The following is a 26,841-nucleotide window of genomic DNA, read 5'->3' as shown; positions in this document are numbered from 1 at the left end:
CTGAAAGAAACAAACTCCTACATGTGGCATCTTTAAAGATGGCATGGCATTGATCCCTATTAGTTAATATTGCTAATGCAGTTTGTCTAACAAGCTAACCTTCTGCTTTACCACCTGTAGACCTCTCAAGTTCAGCCAACAGTCACTTACATCTGTTCTCATACAAGACTGTTGATCCTGTAAGAGAACCTTTATATTTGTTTTTTAGCTGCAATTTCACTCTCTCTTACTCAACCAATGGTAAAAAACAACAATGTAACAGATTTTAAAAGAATGTAAGCTTACACACACACACACACACGCACACTCACAGCTTAATCACACGAAAATCCCTCAACATGAGCCTATAAAACAAATGCACCAAAGCTCTGTTCATGTTATATGGGGTGAGAGTGATTTATCTGGTCTCACACACACACACACACACACACGCATGCATAAACACACCCTGAGCTTGCGACTTTGTTTGCGGACAACTTTCCCATGCTGCACCACGTGGACAGGACACTGGTTGACGGCGTTGTCTGCTTTGTGTCTCAACCAGTCCTCATAACCCTGAGAGAAAGAGAGAGAGTGGCATGTAAGTGAAGAGATGAAGTGTGTGTGTGTGTGTGTTTTGTCAGCAGTGGATTTATTGTAAACGCCAACAAAGAAAAAGAAACTTAAGAACTTAATCGCTCGTGAAAAGCTTCGGGTCTCACCTGTTTAATGGCGGTGACTGTGATGACAAAGAAGAGCGGCAGTCCACTGGTGATCGGACTGGTGGGAGTGTCAATGATCAACTGAAGTGACACAAACACAGACAGATAAAGAAATAAAGTTGAAATGAAAAATGCATTTTTAGCCTTTTTAGATCACATCCACCTATTTAACAATATATGCCAAAAAAAAATCTATTTCTTTACATTATTATATCAAAATCCAATCATGTTTTCCTCCTATAAAACAAAATATGACATGTTCTTATGCAGGCTTGAACCAACCAATTTCAACCAATAATATCATGACGTCCACGCATCAATCAATCGTCACGATACGGAAGTTAGATACTCTTGAAATGCTGTTTCATCAGGAAAAAGAGAAACAGGATCTGACCTTTACTTGCCTCTACAGGGACTTGGTAGCAATTACAAAAACATTGATGGACCTTATCTCCTCCTACACCCAGACAGATTAGTTCCTTTGTTTACATTGGATGAAACTTTATAGCTGCATTCACCAATCCTATTATGCTCCTTTAATATGGGACTACAGGAAGTTCAACTGTAGCAACAGTGTTTGCTTTTGTTCTCCAAAATAATGGTTTATTGCCACATTGTCTGACAGGTCAACTATAAAAAAAAACAACAACATAAAAATAACTCCATTGACTTGTTTTAATTACAGCATAGAAGTGAACAAAAGCAGTAGCAAATAAGATCTTATAAAACTGAAGAGAAAAAAATCAATGTAAGAGAAACAGCTCTTACCTGAACCAGAAATATGATGAGAAAGTAGAAGTTGGCGACTCTCCTGAACTGCTCAAACATATTCTTTGGGATGAAGTTCCAAAATGTGTACTGGAAACATGAGACATAAGTTCAGTCACACAGAAGAGTCACTGTAAGTGTTATCAACAGATATTCGTGTCAAACATCCACACAGGTTCAGGGTGACACAACTTGGAGACAACTGAAAATAAATGGCCGACATAAACACATACAGGAAAAGAGACAAAAATCAAGTGCAGATAGTTTCCAGCCTAATATTTATCCTTGGAGAGCACAAGGAAACATAACATCACATTTATTTAAGAAGCACAATGCTCCTCAATGTTTGTGTTTTTACAGCAAACACAAAAATCAATGAATAGATGCTTTTTTAATCCACATCACCATCAGCGGGATTGAATAATTCCATAAGAACTTTCAGGTTTAATCACACAGTATCATCACAGTACAAATATAAACCTGTGATTAACCACAACCATAAAAAAAAAACATTTTACAAAACTGCACACAGAGAAACAAAATTATCAATAAACCACCAGCTCAAGTAGCTGCACAGATCACTGAAATCGTTAAATATCACTTCCTCCTAAAGATCACCTGCTCTTCTTTCCCAAAACGCCTCTTTTCAACACTGTGTCCTATTACTGAAACTAAGTCACCCACACAACAAAAGACAAGCTTGAATAGTGCAGCAGCAGCGCTGGCTGTTCTTCCCTGTCATGTCCTTTTGTTCTATTATCTACGCCCTGCTCTCTTACCCTACTTACTCCATGTATAATTGATTCTGAACAGGAAAAAATAAACCGTCTTATCTAACTCAGTTCAGAAGTTCATTACTGTTGCTGTATTTTTAAAAAGATCTGAAAGTGCATTTTAAATCTGCGTGCGTGTGTGTTTTTACACTGACCTTTGAGGAAACTATTCTGTTGTCGGGGAATCTTTGTTGTATAAAGGCCTCGGTTCCTGGAGGAGGCTCCTTGTGTCCGATGTAAATCGTCCTGCTGTCCACCCAGTTCTCCTCACCAGCACACTGCAGGGAAAATAAGACACAAAAGACACATGTTTGTATATTTCATGTAATGTCATGTGGGTGAAGCTTTGTTCTGCCAAGATCTGAATAGATTTTCTGAATAAATCATCCAATATTTGTAACTTGATGTCATTTTTATTAGACTCTCATATTTGATAAGGTTTTAACAGCTAAACAAACGTATGACGATCTTATACTGTCACACATGCACTATCAACACACTCCTGCACACTAAAAACAAAATACTGTGTGATACACACAGAGATTCTCAGACATTTACACATGGATAGAATGAATGAGTAATTTCTCTTCAATGAATGAGAGCTTTTGTTACCACGGATACACGGACCTGCATGTGACTCAGACTGGAATGCAGAATACATGCGCACACACACACACTCCCACGCCCACTCCCACTCCCACACACACACATACACAAGACTAATAAGACACCTGAAAGCAGACGTCTTCCTGTGTTGTTGCTTCTCTTTTGTTTTTTTGATGTTCTTTGTTTTTTTTCTTGTCCTCAGGATATAAAATAAATCCAGATAGATTTAGGAGGATAAGCGCGTTGGAAGTCATTCAGTCTGTCACTCATTCTTTCTCTACTTGCCAGAAACTCTAAGTTTAGCTCCGCTGCTCTGAAACAACGACAACCTTTTTGCCCCATAAAGCCATCCAGCACATTTGCCACCAAGTACAACCAGTGATAAACAACAAGCTTGTAAAGACTTTAATTGCTTCATGGTGATGTCTGATTGGTTTATTGTAAATCCAGTGTGTCAAATAAAAGTATAACAGAATAACATGCTAAGACTTAATATAAAATATTAAGTGACTTCTCAACTTTTTGCACTAAAAACTCAATTTTTTTTCTGAACAAGTCTGATCAAGACATTTTGCAAAAGTAAACCTATTGACACATTTTAGTTTACTGACTGAAACTGCATTTAATGCTTTGCAACAGCTTGACATTCAATATAACAGCAGAGGTGATGATGATACCAATGAAAGACTTACTGTATTTACCCAGTTTTCAGCTCCTATTTGCAGTTTCTTGCATTTATCCATTTTCTGCTCCTGTTTAAGTATCTTCACAATATTAAGGATCCAGACATGTTTGTTTTTTTCTCATACAAACTTAAATTACATAACTTAAAACTACTAATCCAAAAATAGCTCTTAAAGTCCTACAGTTATATAAACAAGAGCTAACAAATATTAGACTGGAAAGACTATTGGTGGCTGGTATTCTAATACTCCTGACTAGCCTGAAACATGCAAGTCAGATCTTAGGGCTTTAAAGCATTTCAGGCAGGACAGGACTTGCATGGGGAAACACACTTTATGACCAGCTGGATTTGGGGAACACATCCTACTCCAGCTCAAACTCCATGCAACCCATTCATCCTATGACAACACCACATCCCAGAGATTTACCAAACAAAAAACCTCAACAAAAAAATGCAAATTGTTTGCACAACTACATATTTGTTATGCAAAGTGCTGAACGCTCATTGACATCCATTTCACTTTTTTCAACTCCACAACACGAGAAGAGGATGTCATAAATTCAGACTTTAGGTGTAAAAACCAGTCTCCGGTGGCAATACCAGCTATATTTAAAAAAAATGCTGCAGTTTTAAGCAAATTTATGAAATGTTGTCAAAATTATATGTGAATGTACCATAAGAACATGGCAAGATTATATAACTAACAAAGCACAAATACACTGATACATCACCTGACATGTCATTTGTGTTTTCTCTTGTTTTTTTAAGGAATTGATTTGTCTTTTCTGATCCATCTGGTCTGAAACATGAGACATCAGGGTTGCATACACCTCCAACACCTCTGAGACATGTAATAGTTGCTAGCAACGACAATATTTCATCTTTTTTTTCTTGGCATTTCCACCCTGGTTTTCTTTAGTTTGAATTGTGTCCAGGGGGCGTTCATGTCATAGCAGGTCACAGCCATCATTAAGCACCTTTTCATTTTGAACGGTGGCAACCAGCATGAGGGGCAGGCCTGGACGAGACATCCGAGCTCTGAACACACCTAATCCTCTTCACTTTTTCTGGTGTCGCTCTCACTCATGAAACACTCTCTATATACATTTCCAATGGCAGCTGTCAGTCACAGCAAATAAACCCGGTCTAAGTTGTTTAATTTGTTGCTAAATAGTCCGTCTACAAACATACACACACGTTCGCACAGGCTAACAAGAGGTGACAGTAATCTGTGGCCGGTCAATGAGATCGAGTGTGAAGAAGCTGCATGGCCCAGTTTCCATTACTCTCTGTCTCTCTCTTGTGTACACACACATACACACACACACACACACACACATGCTGTAACTGGTTAACTCAGTGCTCTAAGATTACCTTGTTAAAGATGGAGGGCTATTTATATCCTGTGACCTCCAGTCATCAATGAGAGAGCAAAAGAATGGAAATGGAAAGGAAGGCAGAACTGAAAGCGAAGGTAAATTGACGTACAAATAAAAATGGACGTCTTCTAGACATGCACAGTATATTATATCCATTTCTCATCACGCTTCCTCTCTTCTTTAGCTTTCTGAAGACGAGTATTGACGCTGCATTGAGAGTGAAGCTGCTAAAACAGCTGACATTCAGCGTTATTACAATCAGTTTGAGCTACGCGTTTCCAATAAACAACCAGTTTTAAAATAAATACGCCACCAAATCAACATCATATCCATCATATCAGTGAAGGACCTCACTAACAGGCTGACATCTGATGAGGAGATGAAAACCAGATAGCATGGACAGCTTGCCAGCGCCGTCGCCCACACAGTGTTACTGTTCCTCCTCTTCTCGCCCACCTGCCTGCTCCGTCTGCTTCACCTAACACATTTCTTACACGCTTCCTGTTTGTTGTCTGCATATGGAAAAGAGCCACAGGACAATGGCTGAGGTCTTAATGCTAGCATAAATTGATTAGAAACTATAGATATATATCTAATTGAATTTCACTATTTTTTATTAAAAGTAGTGGCTGGTTTCTGTCTGCTGCTACATGAGAAAGTGAGCAATTAATGTGGTTTACTGTGTTATCAAGAGATGTTCTACAGCACTGCATATCATAAAGTGTCACATTACAAACATGTTATATAAACATACTGTTCATAATGGAGATGCTGCTAGTTGGTGATAGCTCGTCATAGTCTCATAAATAGCCTGAATTGGCATTTTGTTTCACTTCTTTGTATTTCAATCACTGCAGAAATGAAACTAGAAACTAGACTAATAGCTTGTTGTCTTTGATTGGAGTTGTGTAGATATCGTAGTATTAAAGCTGGACTCTTATTTCACTTTTATGAATGTCTGTTGCTGCAAACCTACCGCCTGGCTTTTAGAGCACAAAACAGAAAAGCCTTCATGCTCAGTCACTACTGTATTAAATCAATCACCAGTAGAGAGTTGCACAATGCTTATTGTTGTATATAAAAATGCAGCTATTTATAATTTGGTAAGCTTGACCTTACATCAGTGCTGTGAACTGAACGCAGCAAAGGCAAACAAGAATAAATAAAACATACGATTGCAAAGTTTCATTATTGGTCTTCAGGCAGTAACTTCAACATACATCTACAGTGAACTACATTTTGACTCAGGGCACCTCAACAAGGCCTGATCTACTGTAAATGTTAGAGAATAAGACAAAAGGCCCTTTTTATTTCCGCTGTTCTTGTATTTAAGTGGCACATATTAATCATACTACCCGCTGAGGGTCCGGCTGTCTGCTTTAGTGTGCGTCCAGACTAAAAACAACCTTGTGTTAAAAAAAAAAAAAGTGACATTGGTGGCGGCGTGTTGTTTCAGGCGGCGGTGAGAAGATGAAATACAATTCAGGAAGTCAAGTGTAAGTAATAAATCCTGTTACAGGAGTTTGTCTGAAGGCTCATCAAATGACAAAACCTGCACTTGTTTGATGGACGACACTAATCCTCAAACTACTGTACGCTGTGTGCAGCTTGAATCACTACTGTGTTATGTAAAGAGCTGCAAAACAAATGTGTATGAAAATGATGATTATTACATGAATCCATGTTGATCTGTGTTGTCTCCATTCACTGTATTCAACTAAGAGTAGGGCTGGGTATCAGTACTCAATACCTTTAAGATATCAACCGAAATAACCCAGTACTAAGTAGTATTGAAACTTCTCCAGTCAAACTATACCTGCATTTGATCCTTTTTGTACTCAGATCTAGGAAAAAAATAACTATTTGTATGGTTTTGCTAGCAGCCAATCATCGCAAGTTCTTCGATTTACAGTGACGTGTGATTGGCCCACTACTGCAGCAGCTACAACCCATACAGTCTGTGGTGATGTACACTTATTTAATAAGTATTTCAATAATTTGAACACTTTCAATATGTATTGAGGATTGGTGGCATTTTCGCTTCCATTCACATGACGGGTATTGAACGATGTACTCTATTGGTATCGGTATCACTTTAAGGGTACTGGTATTGGTACTGGTATCGTAATTTTTTAAACGATACCCAGCCCTAACTGAGAGTCACTGGGTCTCCTCTCTTACTGACATCTCTTCCATTTTATCCAAAATGCCGCTTTACTGGTTTTCTCACTTCTTTCCTCTCCATCTCTCACCGCAACCCGGATGACCTCTAAGCTGACAATCTCTGTCCTATCGATTATGCTTAGCTTTCATCCACATTCAGGCTTTTTACATGAAAGCCTGCCTGTGTCTAATCATATAAAACAGAATCTTTATAAAATAAAATCTCGGCTTATAAAATAAAACTGCTCAGTATGAGCTCGGGCCTTTAGCCTATGAATGTAACTGGAGACTTTACGCTATTCTGGACCTTGATAATCACTTTTAGCGGCGTTTCATGTTTCAGGACGCGGCAGGTTTCAGGGGTGTATTTATAGTCAGAAGGGAAACATTTGTGGTCAGGCGAGAGGGATGGAGAGAGCTCGCAGGCTTTGTTTCTGTCTGCCTCACTCAGCGCCCACATCCACTTTCCTTAAAGCCATGTTACAGGAAAGTGTCGGGAGCCTATTAGGGAACACACACACACACACACACGCAGGCAAACACATCACTGCTACCATGTATGAGTGCAGGCACACAATAACACAATGGCAGTGTTACCTCTGTAGTCACTGGTCCGAAGGATATATTTAGCTGAGCAGACAAGCTCCACTTCTCCTATTCTTCCTGTCACTTGTGTGTGTGTTTTTCTCACTGCTACCACAGAAAGATGAGGAAGTCTCCGGAGTGAGAACATTACGTTTTTTTATAGTTTTATTTATTTTTGAGCTAGAATTTACGTTAGTTCAGTTTAAAGGAAGTGCTGGAGCCTGAAGATACACACATGGAGCAGTCATGTGTTTGTATATTTTAAAAGAAGTGAAACTAACACTTTGGATGTGATCTAAAAACTGACAACAGCTCGTCAAAAATGCCTCGTAAAAACATAACATATAACTCTTTCTTGTCTAATCAGTAAATGGTGTGGAAAACACTCCGTGAAATTGCATTAAATGTTGCAAGTGCACAGACATTATTCAGCCTTTTTGGGAGAAAGTGTGGGAGAAAGAAAATCCTGGTCTGGTTTTGCAGATATGCCTCAACATTTGTGACATCTACCTTCTGAGGATCTTTACGGCTGCAAGTAAAGTAAGTAAGGCTGCAGTTATCACATGCTCGCTTCAGAGAAATCCCCCTACTACGGACCTCTTCATAGACATGGTCAACTATATATACCTCATGGAAAAGACGACTTACATCCTTTGAGACAAATGTGAAAGATACTGGATGAAATAGGATTGTTACTCTCAGGAAACAGACACTGATTAATGCTTTATTATTTCTATCATATTCAATAGTAGATATAGGTAATGGTGCTTAACTCTAATATAATGAACTGCACCTGTGTATTTAATTCTTAACCTCATTCTAGGTCTCATGTCTTCAGTTTCTCTGTTAAAATGACTTGAATCTCACTGAAATGTGCGAACAAGTCGGTGCTTTGAAAATCAGACGACATGTAATTCCCACACAACCTGAACACAACATTACAGCCCAGCAACTGAAGTCCCACTGTGATCTGGAACAGAGGGCCATATTGTAAACAGGAAGAGTTGAACCCACCCACTCACACAGATGACACACACTTCCTTAAACAAGCAGCCGCCGTCCCTACATCCCCCCCAATAGCACCCGCACCACCAGAGCCGCAGTTGAAAGATGGATTCAGAGAGAAAAGATGAGTATTGTTGTGTTTGTTTGTTACATAGCGGAGCCAAGAGCAGCAGATATCTCATCTCGCTGACATTATTCCTTCTAACAGAGATGCCGTTTTGATCAAAGAAGCACAGAAACTTTTGAAGATATCTTGTAAATTTGCCATTTGGATTAGATTAGACATACTTATATGTTTGTGCTCAAGGAGTAAATTCAATTCTACAGCCTGGAAAACACAGATACATCCATAAAAAATCCATTAATAATCCAACACATGACTTAAACATGACTTACAGATTGACATGATTTAGATAAGTCAACACACCATCACAGAGGGTAAGCAAAGCAATATAGACCAATCGTTGAAGATAATTATCACCACAAAATAACAAGCTGAAAATATTATTTGATCTGTTTTTTAGTTTTTTGGTATATTTATACATCTCAAAAGATGTAAAAATAAATCATCTGTTAAAAAAAGAATAAAGGGAATCACTCAACTTGAGACCAAGAAATGACACTTAGTTTAAGAAATTCAGAAAAATAAAATGTATAGCTCAATACCAGAGCAAATGTCTCACTGCAATGCATTTTTAGTTCAAATGATCAAATGTAAAATGCTGATTACATCTCAAAATTACATGCATCCACACAGATGTTTTCAGGTCATCAGGTCAGGTTGTCATAAAGATCTTAGACCACAATAAAAACGCATGAACAGTAGCAGAAGTCGTACCTTTCCATCCTATTGCAACAAAAAAAATGTGACAGACACCGGTCGTTCTCCTTGTGCTCCTTCATCAACTGACTGAGTTTTAATAGAACCAAACTCACAAATTTAGTAGTTAACATTTACTGAACAGGCATTAAATAGTCATTTGTGAATTAACCAGATGAGCAGTTGCTGGGCTGAGAGAAGTCTGACAAATTCAACATGAATATAGCTTACTGACAACACCTGTACTGTGAGATTGGCTGTACTGAAACAAGTGATCACAGAGAGGGTTGAGGCATCTTGAACTGTACCGCCACAAAGCTCCTGATCAGGCTCACATCATTGTTTTCCAAAAGCTCTGTTTTACTCATTGACAACCGAAAGGAGCAGCTGGCATTTTAAGATGTATTCGCTGTAGACACGGTTTTCTAAAAAAGCTACGTTTTGATGTGAGAAAAAAATGACAGCTTTGTGTATTTTACACATAAGGCAGTGAAAAGACTTAACCAAATTTATCTGGCTTAATGTGAACGTCAGATCTATTGGTTAGAAGTTTACTTTACAAACTCTAGGAAACAACTACAGTATCAACAGAGCATTCAGTCTCCGAGGTAATATTATAGTTAGTGCTGTGTGATGCCTGGAAAGTAAAGATAACATTTACAGGACGCTCCGAGCAGGAAAGAGGAATCACTGCAACGCACACAAATGACTGCTGTTTGTTTGCGGCTTTAAAGGCTGAGCCGTTGTTTTCGACTGATGACCAATCCCAAAGTATTTTATCTCCCGCTCCAACAGGCAGCGCCCGAAAATGAGTCTCGACAAAAGCTACGGACGACAACCTGCTCTCTGCGATACGGCTGACGGACACACACACACACACACACTCATACCCTTCACACTCGCTTTCACATCTGTGTCATATATCAAGGTTGCATGTGCAAACATCATCGAACACATGCAGGTTATCTCTCTTCTGTCACTGAGCTACGGAGATAAGAGAAACCCTGTAGCCTTCCCTAAATCACATTAAATGCAGACATACATTGTGTGTGAGTGTGTGCCTGTTGACTACTGCTCTTGAGATAAGGTAGAAAATGTTTTGGCTAATAGGGTGAGAAGGATAAATAAGTACAGGACTGTAGAGATGTTCATGCTAACTACCGTAGCAGTCCTCTGGTTTATTTCAGGTATTTAGAGCAACTTTTAAATTTAAAAGATGTGAAAATCGGGTGAATCCCAACAACTGAGAGAGTTTGAGCATTTTCCTAGGTCACAGCTTTCTTTATGGCTGCTCCCGATGGACTTGAAGTTAAAAAAAGGCACTGGAGCGAGTTAAAAAATAGCAGTGAACATGAACTTGTCTTGTGTTTTCAATGCATGTGGAGACCTTGTGCTGTATGTCAGCTGGTAGGCCTGGGAGGCAATAAAGTGATTAACTGCTGCAGTATAGAAAGTCCACATTGCATAAAGAGATAAAAAAAAAATAAATACTCAATGCAAATATTATGGAGGATTAAAGATTTGGTGTGTTTATTTTTATCTTTATGTGTGTATGTGATACTCTGATACAAGTCCTGATATCTGCATGTAACAGCCTGGGTGTGTACGTTACTGTACCTGAGTCACAGATTAAATACCAGCTGTGCTCCCCATCTGTCACTGTGTTGTTCTGCCTCACCAGGGCCAACCCGCCAGACCAAATAAGATAATGACAAATCCTCGCTATCCTCCCAAACGCCACCCTTTAACCTTTAACCGTGACTGCGTGTCCACACTCAGAACAAAACCCTCAGCATGTGTCTGTGTGTTTAGAGCTGTGAGCTTCCAGGAAATGTCAAAAGATAAAAGCCATCGGCAGCCAATAAGATTTCTGTGATTCCAAATAGTTGAGATTTTTAGGTCTGGGTATGTGCGAAACATGAAAAAAGGTAAAAAGTGTTTGATATCCAGTTACTATGATTGTACTAGTATGGTTTACAGGTTAAAGTAGTGACATGGAAATGTTCACCTGTTCGCTGAAGTTCTTCTTTCAGCTGATGAAGACTGTCTGATATGATTAAAAGCTATGGAAAACGCTAAAAAGTGAACCTTGAATTGGGATGTTTGACTGAACTTTCATACTTAACCTTTGAGTCAACAGGGACAGGAAGTCTTAAAAGTGCTGTGAAATAAATCACAACAGCTAATAATTACATATCAACATGACAACTGAGCAAACTCCATCCACAAAATTCATTTTTTAATAGATTTGTAGCTCAAAGAGCCAAACAGCATTATAACACAGACTGAAACGAATATCCATACTGATGTCATAGCACTTTAAGAGTAGTTAATACTGCTTTTCTAAACAGATGAACAGTTTTGTTTCCACTTTCTGAAGTCCACCTCTCTAATTCTCAAGCATTACAAGTCAAGTCAGTTTTATCTGTATCACCCAATATAACAAATTTGTCTCATTACAGCAATACCACATCCTATATCCTTGACCTTTGATTCAAATAAGGAAAAAAATAAACTTCAGGAAGAGTCCTCTCCCTGGACAGACAGACATGCAATCATGTGCAATCTGTGATCATTTTGTAATCAGAACAGGGAGGGGAAGGGAAAGAAAAACAACACAAATCCCCTGCAGTGATACCTCTGGCTTGGTTATATGTCCCAGCAAATGGGGTTGACATCTGGGAGGGATAAGATTAACCTCCATGCATGTTACACCTTTATAATGATGCTCCTCATTAGCAGGTGCAAAGAACTGGTGATCTTATCTCCACACGCAGACCATATCGGAGAGAAAAAACAAATAGAGTAAAAGAGCTTCAAAAAGCCAATGCAATTCCACAAAAAGAGAAATCACTGACTCATGTTTTTTAAAAAAAAGTGTGACTGTGCTGCTTTTGTGTGTGCGGAGGTGAAACAGCAACAACCACTGTGGCATTACCAGAGATGAGAGGACAGAATACTAATCAGTTAAAACCAAGCCAGTCTATAAAGCAAACTGTCTGTGTGTGTGTGTGCGTGTGTGTGTGTATGTGTGTGTCTGTCTGTCTCTGGGGGATTTAGTGATCTGACCCCTCTAGTCCTCACTGCTTTGTAACCACACACACACACACACACACACACACTGAAGATCACATGAGAGCACTGCTGGTATTAATCAGAGTCAGTGGACTTTATGATTCAGCATTTGTACTGCAACGTGTGTGTTTCTGTGTGTGTGTGTGTGTGTGTGTGTGTGTGTGTGTGTGAAACACCAACTGACATCATGATAACGCTACACCTGCATGTCCTTACAAGCCCTCGAACCTGAAGATAGTTAAAAAAAGGAAAAGTAGAGCAGAGAGAGAACAAAGGAAGGATGATATAGGGAGAGAATCTAGCAGCTTGTTTGATGAAAGATTTAAATAAGTACTCTACCTTTGAACTGACAACACTGAATGAAAATACAAACCTAATTAACTGCAAAACAGCATTTCAGCTTGTTTTTGCTACTGTCATTTGAACTTCTATTACCAATACTGCAACTACTGCTGTTATTGCACTATTACTACTGTAGTATTAGGCTACTACTACTTGATACATTACTACAATGACTGCTATGATTACTACTATTAGTAATACGTTTGCAATTACAGCTTATAACTCCTCCTCCTGCTACCACCACTATAAACATAACAATACTGCAACTATTGCTCCTCCTGTTATGACTAACATGTTTGTTTTCTTGTATGTACTGCCCAAGTAATGATGTGAACCTCCTGAGCTTCCATTCACTTTCTTCTTTGATTTATGACTAAGGGCGGATGATCCAACCCTCACTGTGGAATGTTAAACACACACACACACACACACACACACACACACCTGGATCATACCACTACAAAATCACTACCCGGTGTGATGGTGGTACAGATTGGTACAGTCTGATTGCTTGTGTGATTTTATTGGATGAATAAATCAAAGTGACATGACTACAGGTGCTGGTGGACTGGAGTGATACAGGGCATTAATGTCAGTCACTTGTTTTGCACTTGCTTGGTAATACCAATTAATAGTGGGAAAAGCACAAGATTATATGAACTAATAACTTGTTACATGAAGTCTTAATGAAAAAGGCTGAGTCATATTACATTACTGGCCTTAGTCTTTACAGTCAATTAAGCACAATAGATCATTTGCTCTGGATTCCTGAAGCTAAGAACAAGATTCACCATCCACTGTACATTTCAGTTGCATTTGCATAAAATTAAGGTCTTTTTACTTGAAAATTTACATTAAAGTCCCACAGAATTAAAATGATAATAATGAACGGGTTCTCAGTTTTGTAAATGATTTATAACACAGATGCTGTTGGTAATAACAAGAGTAATAATTACACTGACATGATAATGATTATAATGAATTCTAAACCAGTCCAAACAGGGTTTATATTATAAAGATTTGAAGCCTCAGGTAAAAGTATCTAAGGGTTTTACTGCAGGGCTGCTAACACTCTGGAGATCAGCCATCACCGAGATAAAATGACCTGAAATAGACGTTCACCTGCTTCTATTACCTATGTGGGTCAGCAGACCACTGCCAGGCTGCGTGCGGATTTGTTTTGTGGTTTTAAGATTCGAAGCGCTGCGTAAGTTTGTTTTTGTGAAAGGAGTTATATAAATGATATTATCCATTATTAACGAGCTGAAATCACTTGTTGTGTATGATTATGTAACACGAGGTTGCAGTCGCCTCTATTGTAGGCCTAACAATTAGGTGTGATGACATAATCTCTTTAAAAAGGATGAATCCGGCTTAATCTTATTTCACACAAATACATATATGAATACATGAATACATTATTATACTATTTCAGAGAGGTAGTTGTATTTCACACCACTCAAACAAGGCCGACCCTTCCTGCTGAATCAGTTTCCCTTCTTTGATAAACTATAGAAACAGTGAGAGAGAGATGACAAAGAGGAGAGGAGAGGATATATAGCGAGGAGAGGAGGAGATATAAAGAGGAGAGGAGAGGTGTAACCTCGGTGCTTCTGTCAGCTATACAGAGAAATTCATTAGCCTGGTTTCCACACAGCAAATCTCAGTAGGAAACTGGGATAACAAGCCTGTTTTACCCCAGTGCATGCAAGACTTCTAACTGTAGATTCAAATTTCACAACTTTGATGACCCAAATAATTACAAATATCCATCTGCATCAGAGTGAGAGAGTCTCTATAGCAGCATTAATCCCTCCATTGCAAGCTGTATTGCTTTAGGTGGACTATAAGCTGCTTTAAGCAGTGATTACATTCAATGAAGTAGATGCAGGATAATGCAAGATAGATACGAGGCAGGAGGCAGACAAGCTAATAGGCCAACCACTGTGCTACTACTCCTCAGAGCTGGATAGAAGACCATTGTTGTGGATTTCCTGTGGATAATCAGTCATTCTTCGGATGTGGAGGGAATAAACGTACACACTGCTCCTACTTGCTTCATTGTGTCTGCTCTGTGAGTGTATGTGAGAGAGAAGGGCTGGATGGGAGTGCTGCTGATGGTCACATGATCCCCCATGACTTGACCTAATGCTGCGTTCAAGTCGCATGGGAGTAAACGTTGACAACTTGGAAGCTTTCAGGACTGTAACAGCTATTGATCACCTGATGACAGTCGTGTCATCTCGAGTAGCAGTCTCTTATACAGCTGAACGATATTTTTAAGTAGGAGGTTTGTATGCATAGGAAGTTGTTCTCACCCTGGTTCTCTGTCTCTCACTGTTCAGCAGTTAGTAGATTACTAAATGCCCCTGAATGCACCTCTGCTCGCAAAACACCACGCAGAAAACATGACTAGTCAGACATCCAAAGATGTGTCATGAGTCTGAGATTAGGGACAAAATGTCCAAAATGACCAATCAGACAGAATTCTGCAAGAATAGCAGCAAATATTTCTGCCAAATGTTGAGTAATTCTCACTAAATAACCAATTCTTTAACATGGTTTTCTCTATATCTCTGGTATAAAAACAACTCACCTAACATAAACATATACTATTTTCAGATTCCATGTTTAAAACTCCCAAATAACAAATCTTCATACACAGTAAAATGGAGACATACACATGCTCTCACTGAATCCAACCTATTCCAGTAAAAAAAACTATCAAATAATCACTTCAGGAAGTGGTGAAGAGAGATTTAATGGCATCTGTAACATCATGACTGTTCCCCTTGGCTCAGCAAACTCTACAGTTAAACATATGTCTATTGGTGTTTGTGTGTATGTGAGTACACAAGTTACACTAAGTGCCTGCATTGATCTGTGGACACTCAGATGGCTTTAAATAACTCAAGCACTGCCGTTGAAGGGTAGCGGGCTCTTATGAGTGGGTAACATCACTCAGCTTTTGCAGGGGTAGCACCCTGCTGGAACATTTTGATTAAGTATGCTGAAGAGGCATCAAATATTGAGAGGATGAAACAAAATGTGATCCTTTTTGTGCAGGATGTGGTATGGACGATCATTTTTTCCAGTTATTCTGACTGATTAGACCTCGGTACAGGTTGAAGTTGGGTGGAGCAGTGTTGAGCTCGCTGAGGTTACAGAAATTGATGCAACAGATTGGTGCAACAGAGTCACGAACATGTCAAGCCCACACCATTCTGAATTGCATTGTAGGTCAAAACATTATTTCAAATGTTTGCATGGAATAAAAGAGCCTCAAATCAAACTAATTTGAGAGAAAATCATATATAAAATGACTCAAAATGATTATTCGATTGTCAAAATAGTTCAACTTTAATTGATTAACCGAGCAATCGTTGTAGCTCTAAAAGGTTAAGTGGCTCTGTCCTGAGAGTTGGCAAAACTGGCTTCTGCTGTCATCATCAGGTGCCGAGTAGCTGAGCTTTTTGCTCTGTGTGTGTTCAGTCATGTGGATATGTGTAACGCTCAGGTTAACAGTGAGGAGACAATAGCTAAACAGATAACAGGTCGAAGTGTGTACTTTCAGATGATGGAGAACATCAGATCTCAGCATGAGGGAGATACAGTACAAGAGCACAGCTGAACCACAAATCACGGCCAAAAATGAAAATGCATCAACCAACTGGAGCCTTGAGCTCTGTACAGCCACATACCTGGAAGTAACAGCGATTTTTTAACTGTAATGGCCAAATAGATAGCAATTACCTTATTTGTTACAATGCCTGCACAGAACTAAGGTGTTAACATGTGAAGCAGAAGATATTTCTGTTCTATTTAGATGATCTTGTTTTTATGCATTTAACTTCCCTGATCCACCTGGAGAGAATCTGCAGTATAAGCCCTAATGCATTTGTATAACCTGCAGTTTGAGAGCTTTCCTTATGTAAGTCTGTTCTGTTCATCAGGCATTTTTATTTTCCTTAGGGTGGCAGTACCATTAGCTGTTGGTCTACACATGTTGTATCTCTGTTTTATTGCTTTCACTTCCTGCTGTGATGTAAGGCCATCTGCTTGTCTCCCAGGAGTTCAGAGAAAAGTACCAAAATGCTTTTAATCCTTTTTATCTTCCTCCAATGTGTTTATTTCCCAACTTTTCATTCTCTCGGTCAGTCTCCTGCACATTAGTGGAGTTCCCAAATGTTTGTCCTGCAGGGACGCTGCTGCTTAATGGTGTTCATTACACGGTTTGTGTTCCCGGTAATCATTCCCAGACATCACAAACAGACACACACACACACACAAAAACTATAAATATAATAAATATAAAAAATATATGTAAAAGTTGTGTATGCTAGTGCTGCTGTGTCTCCAACATAGCGACAAATGAGTCAAATGTTATCATAACCAATAAGAATTAGGATCAAACTTAAAAATGACGCCCTTCTTGTCTATTTAAAGACAAACTGACTCATAAAGGAACATCATTAGCCTCACTTTGTTCCCACAATATGTGAAGCAACACATCAACACGAGCATGCTGTGAGCAGTTTAGTGACGTCACCTAGGCTACTGCTATCCTTGTAAACATATACCAGTGGTGCAAAGTGAAATAAAGAATGCAACAACACCAAGAGGGATTGAATGAAACAGAAAAAGTGAGAAACAGGAAGTGAAATATTTGGGGAATTTAAAGCTTTACCTGAATCAGTCTCTTCATTCTTACTGGCCTTTACAGTCCATTCATTCTCTGTCAGTCAGATAGAAACTGTAGCCATGTTGTAGTCTAGGGTTATGCTACCAGGAGCTGAAAAGGCATTAATGAGGCCTCACTCTGTCTATCTGACCTTTCCCTGTCTCTACAGCTCCAATCCTTTTGTGTCCGTTTGCCAGTTGCACTGACTGGTGGCTCCTCAATAGCTGATCTGCTCTCCCTGGTTGGTCTAGCTGGTCCAGGCTCCAAGGACTCTGAATCGATCACATGATGATCAACTGATAAAGAACTGCAGTCAAATCCGAATTCGAGTCTCCCTCTAGAGCCTCCCTCTCACTGTTTCCATTCAGACTCAAGTTTGAAGCAACTTTCGACATGATGATACTCAATTATTACTGTTTCCTAACAGGCTGTAACGTCCACGAGACAATGACAATGTTTCAGCTAATCTTACTCTTCTTTCCTGCTTCAACTTGGAGACCAAAACTTCACTTAAAAAGCACTAACTAATGGGTATCTTTTAGTGGAAATTTATTCTGAAGATAAGGTAGAACATTGCATAAAGTCTAAAACCACTTTCCAGTTAGTTGCACCATTGGACAATCAGCTATAAACCTTATATTTTACTTTAACTGCTATTTTTTATTCTTCTAACTGAAAAATGTCTTTGTAATTTATTGTTCTCAAGTTAGTTATAGTAAGTAGTTGGTTAGTTGTTCATTTTCAAGATTACATATTGATTTTACTTCCATATTAATATCAAAACTAAACAATATATTGAATTGTTGTGCTTATTTTAGCAATATTCATGTGTCTGTAGAGTCAATACTGTCCTGTCCTCTGGTAGTCTGTCCTGTTATGTTACTGTATGTTGCATCACTGTTGTTACACGATGACAGTATGATACATTGAGTGTTTACATACGTATTAGTATCCTTTGTGATCAGGTTTTTGGAGTTATGAGTTGCACATGTAAGCATCACATCCCGGTTTTGAGACACCTGGAAGATACTGTAAGAATCATGTAAACAGGAAGACGAATAACCAGGTTTCTCATGTTCCATGTAAACGTCATATCCTGAAAATGATCAAAACCAGGCTACTTGTGTGCGTGTAAACACACTCATTGTGATACGTTATTAAATCTATTAAATGTATGTTAAATCTATGTATTTAATCTATGTTAATTGAATCTATACATTTCATGCAATATCCTGCTGTATGTGGTTCTTTCTTATTATGTTTTGCTCTAGTCTGGTCTTTTCTACTTTTCTCTGGTGGGTTCTGCTCAGACAATACGTCATGCTACATGATACTTTTGTTTCAGCCACAGACATGCCAACAACAACGTAGACTCATCACTTATTTTACAACAGAAAGTCGTAAAATAATTTAAAAGCTCCCTTAGAGAAATACGTGCATCTCTGTGTTCTGTTCTTATATCATTTTATTGTACTAATGTGTTTTTCGCTGTGTGCTGTTTTTTCATTTCATTTCCTTTCAGCTGAGTTCTGTTCAGTTTAATTTTCTCTTCTCTGTCAAGTCGAGCTTCACTGCTCTCTGTTCTGCTCTGTCCTATTCATGGTGTTGCATTGTCACATGTCCCCATGAATCCTGCTGCCCTTCCATGTCACCAAAGAAGACACACACTCAATGCGAGTGAGAGAGGGTGCAGGAAAGGAGAAAATTACTATATGGTCAGTTTGTTCCTCATTATCTCCTTGACAACCATGAGATTAACAATCTCCCTGTCTCTCTCTCTACCACTGACTCTGTTATCTCACTATTATGTCTAAATTGTCCTTTCTATCTGTCCTTCTTTCTTTTTTTCATTTTCTTTCATCTATCATTGATTCTCTTTTTCTAGCTGTGACTGTTCATCATACTCCATGTCTTCTTTATCCACCAAACTCTATTTGTGTCACAGTGTAACACTGTCAAAGTGGATGATTGAGAGCTATGCAATTTCACGGTCAATAAGTGGGACGACACACTTATTGCAAAAAGAGATACAAAAAAAAAAAACATTTTACGTGGGAATTCCTGAAACTGCATCCAACAAGTGGAATAATCTCGTCTCAACAGGAGAGTAAAAAAAAAAATCACAGGACAATTCAGAGGGTGAGGGGAACCTAATGGCATCATGTGGCCCTCATGGGACCAGTCACCTGACTGGGACTGAGGACCATAGTGGAAATGGATTTCTAGAAGTTATGAGATCCTTGCACTTTCCTTTCCAGCTGTTTAAAGTTAAAAGAAGTACGAGTGTGGCGGTGCTGTCATGCATAGTCACAATTACAGCTGCAGTAATGCGATGATATCGTTGACTGCAAGATTTTATTTACACTGCTTCTAAATGCACTTAGCGTTTCACAAAGCTGCAGCTACAGGACAAAATAATCGATCATGAAACAAAGTGAAATGACTCACTGAGCAGAACACAGTTAAAAAAAATACACAAATGGACTTTGCCCCCGGCGTTGGCAGAACACCATGCTGGTTTGATGCATAAATCCTGGAAGGGAGCCAGCCTACCGAGCCCTGCATACCCTCATCTCCTCCCACCAGTGCTATCTCCAAGATGCTGCTGTAGCTGAGTGGTTGACTACTGTACATGAATCTAGACCACTTCAAAGCTCATCAGGAAATCTAGTGTACTGCAAGAAAAGTTCTGATATGCTGTCCTCCTCCTTAAATAGATAAATACATAGAAAAAAAAGTCCAAGTATGGTGGCTTTTACAGCACTGCTGTGTGCTTTATCACAGCAAATGATGCTGTAAAGAACAGACATTTACAAACTTTAGCTACGGTATCTATATTATGTCTATATATAATTACAGTAAATGAACTAATAACTGCCAGAAACAAATGAGACAACTGGTAGCCACCATCCCATCCCAGTGCTGTCTTTGATGCTTCAGTGTTTTAAACTTCACAACCCCCTAGTGCTGCCTTTTGCCTTTTAGCTTTTTCCTTTAAATGTCTTATCTATACTGAAGATCAGTAACATGTTGAAAGAAACGTATCAGTTGGAAGTTATTCTCTGATGCAAAAACATCTCTCCATCACCTGAGTTCCAAACATTTTTGTCTCCCTTCATGCTGTAAATCAATCCTGCAGAGTTAGTGCCTCATCCATGCTGGTGGCACACGATGTAAAAAGTACTGCTGCGTTGCAAATTTAGTGGTAGCCTCTATTGTTTGTGGCAATTACAATGAAAAATTAATGCGGTGATCATTTATTCATGTTAAAATGCTACACATAGCACCTTTAAACGATTTAGTGTTGCCATTTGGGTTCACTCTTAGTAATGCTGCACTTAGTTCCATTATTTATATTGTTCTCCTGTGTTATGTCTCCCAGTCTGTGTATAGTCCTGTGCTGCATCTTCTTCTCTCTTTCTGCCACCAGATTCTCAGGCGTCGTTTTGAGAACCTATTCCGACACAACTTAACAGCTGCTTACTGGAATACAAAGGAGCTTCTCTTCTCAGGTTTAGTACTCATAAAGAATGATATTTTCCAGATGAAACAACTTTGACACAAACTTTGAATAAATGCAGTCTTGTCATCATCTAGTCATACATCCATAAAAGCCAATTTTAGCTTCAATGTGACAACATGCCATCTCAGTTCTATCAGAGACATTTCCATGTGCAGTGATGTGTATGCTCAGTAATATCTCTGGGTGCTCTGGCAGACTAACAGCCTGACAATCAGAGCGGTTAGAGCGGATCACAGCCGTCTACTTCATGGTGGCTGCCAAAGTGCATTGATAATGTTACAGAATAATCGATGTTTCGTGTGCAACTGTTGTTCAAATATGGAAATCACTTGAGTGCTCAGTAGTTTCAACTGCATACTGAACGCTTGCATGCTATTCTCTGCCATGTATCATCTGATCTTCCAGGCAATAAATATATATTTTATCGCTTGGCGAGAAATGACCTTCAGGAAAAAAGCAACGGGAACTTTTGAAAGATGTTGTGCTACGGTTGGCTATAAGGCTTTGAGAAAAAAGTGCAAAAAGTGGCTTCACAAGGGCTCCCTTTGGATGAAAAGCTTTTAACTCAGCCTCAGCAGAAACTACAGGAGCTCTACAGTATATTCTGTTATAAATCATCTAGTTGTAGTAAATAACACATCTCAAATGTCAGTATTATCCTCAAAAAACAAACATAAGAATAAGAATAAGTTCATGTTTTAACTACAACTGCTCAGTGTTTTCTATTATGTCACAGTACAAAACTGTTGTCACATGTAAAAAACAAAAGTGATGCTTTGCAGATGCTGAAATATGCCCTTATCAATGGAAAACAATCAAAGTGGAAAGCCTTTCTCTTCTTTTCATGCACACTGATCTGTGGCCTGACAGAAGTCTGAACAGGCATGTTAAACAGAAATGTCTGAATTGATTTATCTCCTTTGCTGCAGTTGAAAGCAGAACCTGTAACAGCGAAAAAGCAGGGAAGCAATGTTTGAACTTTGCCTTGTGGGCAGAATCAAGACACTCAAGTCAAACTAAAAGTGGTTCCAAAACACAACTGAGTGAGTAAGAGGTTTCTATGTCCTGCATTTAACAGGAGCTGATAGATATAAAGTAATTTCATCACATCTCTGTACATTAGGAAAGAACACATGCATAGAGAGAGAAAGCGCAGGCAGTACAAATGCATGCAGAGTCAGGAAAAAGGAGGCAAACGGCACAAGATCGATACAACTTCACTCTAGGTAGCACCAACTGAGGCATAAAGGCATTCTCTCTTAATATTGTTCAACCTGAGCCAGAAGTTTGCCTGATGCAGTGAAGCAAGTACCCATTAACTCCAAAGATTACAAAGAAAATTCTCAATGGGTGTATTTACACCAGAAAAATGTCCTTTCTTACCTGCCACTGACATCTAAAATGATTATGGATAGATGTCTGCTAAACCACTAATGTGACTTATAGGAAGAACCACCAAAACCGATCCATTTCTTGCGAGTAGGCAAATTTTGCTTCACTTCCTGTGTGAATATACAGTTAGGGCCAGCTATCATTCCCGCAGACAGGGAGAACATTAAGGTGTACCTGCCCCCCTCAGCACTTTCACTGGCAACCCGGAACAATGTTATTATGATGACCCGAGTTCAAACAACTCTCTCTCTCTCGCTCTCGCTCTCTCTCTCTCTTTGGATAGAGGCCTCTATGCACCATTAACTCAGGGCTATCCATCATCTGTCTCCTTGTTCAATGGGCTGTAATATACTGTTAATGTTACTGCAACGACACTGGTACAGGCCTTTAATGGAGCTCATACTCTCCAGCAGGTACTGTTCGGGATGTGTGACGTGGAGCTGAACTGTTTTGAAAAGCAACGACACCGAAATTTTGTCTTTAATGACAAGCAAACTGAAGACATTACAGTGTCCTCTGAGTTTTTTGTACATTTTTTTTGCACATTTCAAAGACTAACAATTAATCAATCAATCAAAGTGAGAAAATAATCAGCAGATTAATATTGAAAATAATCATTAATTGCAACCCTAACAAGAAAAACATTCGTAGTAAGGGAAATGCCCCGTACAGCCACACCTCTATCTCCAGTCGTGGAACCTTCATATCATATAATTATGCCAAATGTGGATTTATAGATTCAGAACATACTCTCTGACCTTAATATGCATTTATAGATGTACAGAACAGTGTCAGTTCTTTTTGAAGATGTGATTTTTGCCAAACTACACTCTCATCACATTCTAAATACTGGTTTACCTATCAAATTTAATTTATTAAATCAGTACTTTATTATTATTTACTTCTCACCACCCACAACCACTAAATCACACTCATTGCAAATTCTATCTGATGTCTTCAGTTTCTGGTGCAAAGGGAGAATTGTTGTAAGGAGTTAAAAGTTTTACTCAAGGATTCTGCTTTTTCCACATTTTAGTGTTGCTACTGTTTTATTTTTGCACTGCCTCATTTGCATTTTTGTCTCTGTAAGTTGTTTTCTTCTTAGATAGAACCCTTTGAGGACAGTTTTTTTGTTTTTTTTGTCAGTGCAGAAACTTATATTTGCATCTTAATGTCAACAAATACAAGGGACTGCTAAATGTGACTGAAAAGTGAAGTAGCAGCCAGTCAAGCGGTGAAACAATCCAAAGACCAAATGGCTTAGTGAGAGCCTGTAAATCCTGTAGGTAAAGAGGTTAACCCTGGTGCACTTTGTGGATTGTGGACAGTATGGACGGGCCGGTGTTAAATGATTAGCATGAGGCTGAGAGGAAACCTGCTGTTGCTGGCATACACATGAGCACGCCTCAAAACCCATTATACAACTTCACGACAACATGCCCGTCCTTCAAAATCTAAGACTACCTTTTCAACTAAACCTGATCTAAGACATTTAAATACACACAGATAAACCTCACCATTGCATCACTGATAGTAAAACTGCTCTACATTGTATTTGGCTGTGTCTAAACTGAAACCTGATATTATACACACATGCTTTCTATAGGTGAAATAATTTCAAGTAAGTGTCAACATCTATCTGTTCCTCATTTGGTTGGGGACACCCTGGCGACTCTGGGTGTCCCTGGACCCCACGGCGAGCATCTCTGCTGAAGAAGACTCCATAACAAGCTACACAAACGTCACCCACACATTGTCAACCAGTCTGCTTTATGAATTATTGACAACTAGACAGAGCCAAGGCGTTCATGTGATCCGCTGCCCTCTGCGTCACCTGGCTACTACTCTATTCCACCTCCCCGCTTACTATCCTGCATGGAGTAACAGTAACACTACAGAGACAACAATATGCTCACAAGCCACTATTCACTCACTCTAAACATTTATTCCTCCCTCATGCAGTATGTACAGATCAGTCACATGCTTCATGCACAGCCTGCTATTGTATTGAAAGTGCAGGAAAACCTTTGCACTGTTTAGAAAATACACCAGGTGGCATTTAGGGGATCAGTGATTGACTTGAAAGTATAGCTTGTAAACTGGATTAAGTGGGTGAAGGTAGTGAACACCAGTAACCCTTTAATCCACTATGTGAAGGCAGGAAGCCAGACAGAGGCAGAGAGAGAGAGAGAGAGGAGGCACTTCCTGTCCAGGAATCCAGAGATTAGTCAGCGGCAGAGGAATGCTGCCCGGCTGCTTTAACACACCTCTGCACACAAACATGATATCACTAGTTTCATTCACAGCTGCAAACTACAACTGCAACTATTGATTATGTATCAAATAATCTATTCAGATTAAGACAGAAGACCATTTTAATATAACAATTTGTAAAGGAGATCAAAACATCACTTTTTCAATCAATGCACAAAGGTTATATTGAGGGTAGTTAACACTGAGTTCATTGTGCCTTGAAGACCATTGACTTCTTGATACAAGGATATACCATAGATTCTGCATTGTGATGTACATGCGTTTACACACATACATGTGTAACCATCAGGAAACCCGTGACACCTACTTTCTGCTCCATTTCTTCTGAAATAGCCCGTATGTGCGTCAATGTGGTGAACTTATGAAGGTGTTACTTCTTGGGGTTAATAGGTAACTACAGTAGCAACCTCTAACTATCTGACTGCAGTCAAATAGATTTTGTAATAAGAAACTGACAAAGGGTACAAAAACAAACTCTGTGAGGGTTGGAGTTAGGGGTTAGCTGTTAAGTGGTAGGAACAGACTGAAGACACCAAAATCGTCCACATATTAAAATCATAGTGCTAGAGCTATTAAAATATGGTGTGAAAAGAGATGATGTTGGTATTTCATTTGTAGTGGAAAGTAGAGATGAAAAGACACGAAACATGTATATGAAGGGTGTAAAAACCAAAAAAAACAGCTGATAAAAGAAGCATTTCCTCATTCAACATAGGTATGAATGAGCAAACTGTTAGTCAATCAGGATGCAGACTATACTGAGAAGTGGACAAGCAACATTTAGAAGAGCGTTATGTGTGAAAACTGCAGAGTCTACAATTTAGAACATTCATAAATGGTACTTTTAAAACTTTCAGAGGCTGAGAAGTATCAAAAGAGAAGAAGCGAGGCAGCAGAGTGAAAACACTGTAAGAACACTTAGTCTCAGTGCTCCTGCATGTCACTGTGATTACAGTTTGTTCTCACTCAGACCAGACAGGAGCGACAGCCACAGAGATTACAATTCTACATGTTACAACTTTAAAAGATAGATATAAGCTTATATAACATCCTCTGCCTTTTACCTAATCAGAGATGGCAGCAACTGGAGAGACCATAACACTGTAACATGGAAACTGGTATCGAAGAGGTACAACGTGATCTCAGCTAAACTTAATTAGAGTACTGTAATGTGTTAACTTAATTAGAGTAATGTGTTAAATGTACTTCACCCATATTTTAATCAGAGTGTGTAATCACATTAAAATCATTTTGCATTCCTTCCACAGATGTAAAAACACATTCAATTAAAGTGTTTTAACTGAATGGACAGCTAGGAAATATTTTATATTATTACATGCATATTAAACAGTAAAAGGTTAAGGCTGCAACTAATTTATTATTTTCTCATAATAGATTATTTGATCGGTAAATTCATTGAGTGGTCCAAAATTCACAGATACTCAATTTACTATCACATAAGACAGAAATGCAGCAAATCCTCACAAATGAGAGGCTGGAAAATCTTTTCAGCTCTGTAAAAAGTCACTTTAAAAATATCTGGTGGAGGGGTTACCTTTAGGGATGACATCATATACTTACAGTATATGTCTATAATTATAACAGTGCAGTGAAGTAGAAACAATAGAGTATAAATTTATTACAAATGTAATAGCTCAACTGTATCATATACATCATGTCAGCATATCAACAACCCACTGATATCCAATTTCTATGTAAAGGCCAGAATTAGCAAATCCAACACATCAATCTAACTTTAAACATAACGAGTTGAGGCTCCCTGCTGGGTTATAATGACACCCCTGTTAGAGAGATCTGCTGTTAATGTCACATGACAACCTGCTGGTTTGAATCTTCTCCTCTTTAACACTGGCTTCGCTCCTCATTACTGCCTCCCCCACTCGTCACCACTCCCATCAGCTCATCATATCATAGCCAGCAACGTCACTGTACATTGCACTTTTTCCTTGTCGTCTTATAGGCTCCAATTGATCAATTCATCTGGAAAAGATGAATTAATAATTAAATAACTGTTTATTGCAGCCCTAAAATATTATTTCTGCATGTAT

General features: G+C 38.9%; 1 protein-coding gene across 5 annotated transcripts in view; it reads right to left on the bottom strand.

Moving 5' to 3' along the window:
- Positions 1-26,841, bottom strand: part of atp11a (ATPase phospholipid transporting 11A) — a 53,067-nt gene that overhangs the window by 23,160 nt on the left and 3,066 nt on the right. For all 5 annotated transcript variants that reach the window (XR_006400950.1, XM_044345027.1, XM_044345029.1 and 2 more), the window contains exons 2-5: positions 2,398-2,520; positions 1,470-1,559; positions 702-782; positions 448-555 (exon numbers count right to left, since the gene is read on the bottom strand). Coding sequence is in view for 4 of the 5 variants with exons in the window: in XM_044345027.1 (XP_044200962.1) it covers positions 448-555; positions 702-782; positions 1,470-1,559; positions 2,398-2,520 (402 nt within the window). In the remaining variant the exon portion in view is untranslated. The remainder of the gene's footprint in view (positions 1-447; positions 556-701; positions 783-1,469; positions 1,560-2,397; positions 2,521-26,841) is intronic.

Source organism: Thunnus albacares, chromosome 24 (genome assembly GCF_914725855.1).
Source record: "Thunnus albacares chromosome 24, fThuAlb1.1, whole genome shotgun sequence".
Taxonomy (NCBI): Eukaryota; Metazoa; Chordata; class Actinopteri; order Scombriformes; family Scombridae; genus Thunnus; species Thunnus albacares.
This window is presented reverse-complemented; position numbering and strand designations above follow the sequence as displayed.